Source organism: Tupaia chinensis, unplaced genomic scaffold (assembly GCF_000334495.1).
Source record: "Tupaia chinensis unplaced genomic scaffold, TupChi_1.0 Scaffold000187_1, whole genome shotgun sequence".
NCBI lineage: Eukaryota > Metazoa > Chordata > Mammalia > Scandentia > Tupaiidae > Tupaia > Tupaia belangeri.
The window spans coordinates 976,578-982,497 of NW_006159662.1; the positions used below are offsets into that span (position 1 = coordinate 976,578).

Sequence of the window (5,920 nt, forward strand, 5' to 3'; positions counted from 1 at the left end):
CCTCACCAACAGAGGAGCGTCTGCACCATTGCCGCCCACGAGGGGGCGCTGGCTGCCATCGCCTTCAACGCCGCGGGCTCCAAGCTGGCCAGCGCTTCTGAGAAGGTCAGTGAACTCCTGGGGTCTCGCCTGCCTGGGGTTCGCTGGAGGTTCCCACGGTGCCCAGAGATCTGACGGATCGAGACTGTTGCCGTGAAGACTGACAGGTCTCTGGGGCCGCTCTGAATTTGTGTCAGGATTAGCATTTCTGGCCCCTGCATTGTGGTGTATATAATTTTTTTGTTTTGTTTTTGAGAGAGATTTTTGCTGTAGGGCATCTGTGCTTGCTGGAGACACAGGGAGAGACAGATAGTGAAACTCCCCCCCCCCCAAAAAAAAAAGGAGGATAGCATGCTACAATCCCTTCTCCTCCGTTCCCCTCTCAGGGTTTTGGGCATGCACTCACACCCACCCTGCATGAGTTTCAGGCTACTGGGTCCAGGACTTAGACTGCAGTCAGCTATGTGGGAGTCCAGCGTCTTAACCACTTCGCCACCTGCTAACCCCTATATGTATTTTTTTAATTGCTGGAGGGTGAGTGTGCTCACCAAAACGAGAAAGGTGAAGGGGGGAGAAAGTACCCTCCAGTGGGGCATGGTCGCACCAGTATCCCTTCCCCTCCATTTGTCCATCCCTTTGGAGATTTGGGGCATGCACACATCCTGGCATGGTTTCCAGACAGCTAGGGGCTGGGACTCAAACCATGGTCAGCCATGGCGAATCCAGGTCTCTCAACCACTAAGCTATGGGCTGGACCCTGTTGTGGTCTATTGATGCATGTGTGCATATGTTGTTTTTTTTATTTTTAATTTTTTCAAGAATTACTGTATTTTATTAATCATGATTATTATTTTTAGAGAGATTTTTTGCTATAGAGCACATGCACTTGCCAGAGAGACAGAAAGTGAGAAATCACCTCCCTGGGGGGGATGGCCATGCTGCAATCCCTTATCCGTTCTCCTCTTGAGATTTTGGGCACCCATGCAGCGACGTAACCATTATGCCATTTGCTGGTCCCCTTATTACTGTTATTTCATTTGACCAGAGAGAGACAGAAAGAGAGAGAGGGAAAGTAGAAAAGCAAGCCACCAGGTCCAGGACTCAAACTGGAGTTGGCCACGTGGGAGTCCAGTGCCTTAACCACCATGCCACCTGCTGCCCCCACCCATGCATGTGTTAAAGCAGCAGACCAAAGGCTGACACTGACTCAAGAAAGAAGATATTTTGCACAAAAACTCGCAGCCTTAAGAAATGAACATGCACATCGTCCTTAGATGCAGATAGAGGCTACAGATCCTAAACGTAGGGTGAGCGAAATGTTCTGCTATTTAGCCAGAGGGATTGATCTCTTCTGACTGGACTACTCAGGGAAGACAGTCAACTGAATTTCAAATGCCAGGAAAAGCAGGTGTGTTTTGATTGGCAGAGATGGAATATTGTAGGAAACCAGAGCAGTTTGAGGGCACACGCGCACGCACACACACAGAACCTTGGCCAGCGGTTGGGGTAGGAAGGGAGACTGTGCTTAAAACATGTTCCCAGAACTGCTTAGAATGCACATATACGAATAGAAAGCCTCTGTATGCAGCACTTGTGCTCCCTCCCCAGGGGCAGATGTTCAAAACTAATAAAAACAACTCGTCTCTAAAGGGGCATCGCTGCGTGAAGCTGTTAATGGTTAGGAAATGTCCACCTTATTGCTTTTCCAGGGCACAGTCATCCGGGTGTTCTCCGTACCTGATGGGCAGAAGCTGTATGAGTTCCGGCGAGGGATGAAAAGGTCTGTGTTGTCAATGTCAAATCCATTTTAAAGTCCCCAGGGAAGCCGGGCAGTGGCTGGCTGGCAGCCGTCCATGGGTGGAGGGGGGCGCTGTGCTCTCCCCTCACCTGGAGGAAGTAGAAGTGTACTTTCTCAGGTAATTGACTTCAAGGCTCCATGTCGGGCTCAGTGAGATTGAAAACAGAGATGCCATTTTAACAAGGAGTCCAGCCACGAGGGTCCTCTTGAAGTGTGCATGGCAGCTGGTGTGGGAGAAGGGAGAGGGCCGGGGAGTCGCTATCCAAAAACAACTTCCCATTCCTTTCCATGTCGCATGTGGTTTGGGGGATTATTGGCTGTGGGGCTTACAGCTGGATCGATGCGAAGTGGCTGGAAGACTTCCAAGATGGCGGGAAGGCTGCTCCTCACCTGAGACCTCAACTCTTTGTGAATCTTCCTGACACTCATTTCTAAACATAAATAACACCATGTCGAAGGGGCTTGGGGGGAGGGGCGGTTTTACCTGGGTTCTGCAGGATACATTTATTTTTCTTGTAAAACTGATCTTTGACTTACAAGGCAATAACCCTCATTTTTCCGGCTTCCTGGCCCATGTGCCACCGTGTTTCTAGGTATGTGACAATCAGCTCTCTAGTTTTCAGTATGGACTCGCAGTTCCTCTGCGCCTCGAGCAACACCGAGACCGTGCACATCTTCAAGCTGGAGCACCTCCCCCAGAGGCAAGTGCAGCCGGGACACTCGTCAGACTGCAGGACTCAGGCCCTGCCCTCCTGCCAGTGTGGGCGATTTCTTGTCTTTCCAAATGCCTGAACTTGGCCTTCACTGGGGATGTCCTCACCAGCATGGTGGAGTGAACGTTTGCAGAACTTTTCATGAAAGGCACACAAGCACAACTTCTGGGGCCGTACTTCCGAGTCCACATCCTTAGGAACTGTGAGACCCAGGAAGACAGTTCAGTCCTTCTGTAGTTCAGTTTCCACTCTAGAAAACAAACATAATAGAATATACCTTATAGACTTACTGTGAGCATTCAGGAGTTGGCCGACCTGACGCATGTAGTACACCTTGACACATGGTCACATTCATACGTGTTAGCCAGTGTAGCTAGGTCTGTGACACCACCCTGTCACCCTGTTACCACCCCAACTGAGCAAACACTTTCAATGTCCGGCAGTGTCACTATGCAGGAGTGGGGAGGGGTGGCCATAGACAGCACCTGAAAGGATGTAGCTAGTGGTGTGTGTATTCGTTTCTGGTTGCTGCTAAAACAACTCACCACACACTTACTGGCTCCAAACAGATGTATTTGTTATCTCACAGTTCTGTTGGCTCAACCCAGAGTGGCACAGCTAGGTCCCCTGCTCAGGGTCTCAGCAGGCTGAAATGACTACATTTTTGGAGCTTATATCCTCTTGTAAACTCCCTTCTTTTTTTTTTTAAAGACTCATTTAATTTTATTTATTATTATCATTATTATTTGTTAAAATTTAACCAGAGAGAAACAAAGAGCGGGAAAGAGAAAAGCAAGTTGCCAGGTCCAGGACCTGAACCGCAGTCAGCCATGTGGGAGTCTTGCACCTTAACCACATCACCTATCAGCCCTGCAAGCTCCCTTCTATAGCAAAAACATGTCCTTGTAGTTGTAGGTGTGAGATCCCACTTCCTTGTTGGCTGTAAGCCAAGAGCTGGTCTCAGGTCCAAGAGGTCACCCATGTTTCTTCTCGCTCGTAGCCTTCAAACCAGCAGCGTCATGTCAGTTCCTTCTCACACCTCAGATTTCTTCAACTTGCTTTTTTGCCATTGGCCAGAGAAAGCTCTCTATCCTTTTTTTTTTTTTAAGATGTATTTATTTTTACAATGTTATTATTCTTCAGTTGTGACCAGAGAGTAACAGAGAAGGGAGAGTGGGAAAGCAAGCCACCAGGTCCAGGACTCAAACCGTGGTTGGCCATGTGGGAGCCTAGTACCTTAACCACAATGCCACCCACTGGGCCCTGAAATCTGTCCTTAAGGGCATGTGTGATTGGATCAAGCTCTCCTAGATAATCCCCTTTCTTTTTTTTTTTTTTTTTTTTTTTTTTTTTTGAGAGAGAGATTTTCACTGTAGGGCGTGTGCGCTCGCCAGACAGACAGAGAGAGACATAGAGACAGAAAGCGAGAAATCACCCCCCAGGGGGGATGGTCACGCCACAATCCCTTCTCCTCCATTCTCCTCTCGGGATCTTAGGCACGCACGCACACGCGCCCGGCGTGAGTTTTAAGCCACCGGGTCCGGGACACGAACCGCGGTCGACTACGTGGGAATCCAGCGACATAGCCATTACGCTAACTGCTGGTTCCCCCGGTAATCCCCTTTCTAAAGTCAGCAGGGCCATTTAACATCACGCAGTCATGGGACTGCTATCCCATCACCGTCACAGGTCTGGAGACCAGTGGTGAGTTCTCTGAGCCATCGCCCGTGCAGTGCCAGCCCTCCGCATGGCACAGCCCAGATCCTGACTCTAGGAGCAGGTGGCTCCTGCCTCTCCTGGGGGCTTCAGACTCCTTTGTCTCTAGACACGTCCCTTTTAGTGTCATTACAGGAAATTGAACCATGATATTTTACTGATCGGCTCAATTATGCTGGTAGTAGAGTTGGAATAATAATGACCCACATACACTGCAGAGCATTTCTTAGTTCACAGAGCGTTTTCCACACTTCCTGCAATATTTCTAGAAGGCAGGCAAAGTAAGAATTTGGTAACAGAAAACTGAGACTCAGAAAAGTTCAATGTCTTGCTTAAAGCCAGCCTCTGCCACCATGGCCAAGATCCACATGCAAATGCCACATTCTACACCCCCACCCAGCTTCTCCAGAGCCACCCAGAGTGGAAATGCTGGAGGCATCTCTACAAAGTGTCCCAAGTACATACTCCTGGGCTGGGTTTCACAGTTATACTAAGTAAGAGGTCTTCTGTGAGTGAAAGAACTTCTTCCCCTTCTAATACGGTGGAACTTCCATGAGAAAATACTTTTTCCACCTCATTAGTACTGTACACTATCTGATCCCCGTTATGTATGGATATAGGTTGAACATTCCTAATCTGATGGAACTTCCATGAGAAAATACTTTTTCCACCTCATTAGTACTGTACACTATCTGATCCCCGTTATGTATGGATATAGGTTGAACATTCCTAATCTGAAAATCCAGAATCTGAAAGGCTCCAAAATCCGAAAAATTTTGATCACCAACATGATATACCACAAGTGAAAAATCCTGCACCTGACTTCATGTCATGTCAAAACCAATATTTTGGTATCATACAAAATTACCTTCAGACTGTGTGTATAAGGTGTAGGTGAAGCATAACTACATTTCATGTTTAGCCTTGGGCCTATCCCCAGGATAGCTTATTGTGTACATGTAAATATCCCATAATCAGAAAAAAATTCAGGATCTGAAATGCTCTTGGTCCCAAGCATTTCAGTTAAGGGACACTCAGCCTGTACATGTCAGTGTGCACCATACCAGTCTCTGTCCCTCCTCTTCCGGAACTCCATCCAAGGGCACCAGCCTCCAGGTCACCAAATGCAGTGGATCTTCAGTCTTCATTCCCTCTTTTCTTTGCAGCCTCATTGTTTACCCTGAAATTCTTTCCCTGCAGTTTCCCAAGGATTATATGGGCTTTCTAGATTTTTCTATCACTTCTCAGACAGCTGCTAAAACCTAAGCCCTGATCTCTTCTGGAGCTTTAATTCTTGGTCTGCTGTAGTAGCTTTGAGCATGAGAGGGTGGCCAGACATTAAAATACCTCACAACCCTGGCACTCCTTCGAGTGGCCCCACAATGCTGCTTGAGTTCCCTCCCCATCTGGGTTTCTCATCGGTGCTTACCATCGGACATTGACTGCCTGCTCCAGGCACTTCTGTGTCTGCCAGAAGTAGAACCTCTGAGTTGTTCTGGACTCTGCCGTCAGCCTGTCTGTGAAGTGTCCCTATTGTCCTGGGGGACAAGGCTCACATTGGCCCGTTCGGTCCCATTTCTCTGGCCGCTGTCCTGAACTCTGTCTGGTCTTAACCGTCTCCTTCAGGTCCTCTGTTGCTCATAGGTTTAGCCTC

At 48.3% G+C, this 5,920-nt stretch overlaps 1 protein-coding gene across 3 annotated transcripts in view; it reads left to right on the top strand.

Moving 5' to 3' along the window:
- The window catches only part of WIPI1 (WD repeat domain, phosphoinositide interacting 1), a 37,563-nt gene that overhangs the window by 24,355 nt on the left and 7,288 nt on the right, over positions 1–5,920 (top strand). For all 3 annotated transcript variants that reach the window (XM_006146753.3, XM_006146754.3, XM_027771145.1), the window contains exons 6-8: positions 13–105; positions 1,749–1,819; positions 2,431–2,538. In XM_006146753.3, the coding sequence (XP_006146815.1) occupies positions 13–105; positions 1,749–1,819; positions 2,431–2,538 (272 nt within the window). The remainder of the gene's footprint in view (positions 1–12; positions 106–1,748; positions 1,820–2,430; positions 2,539–5,920) is intronic.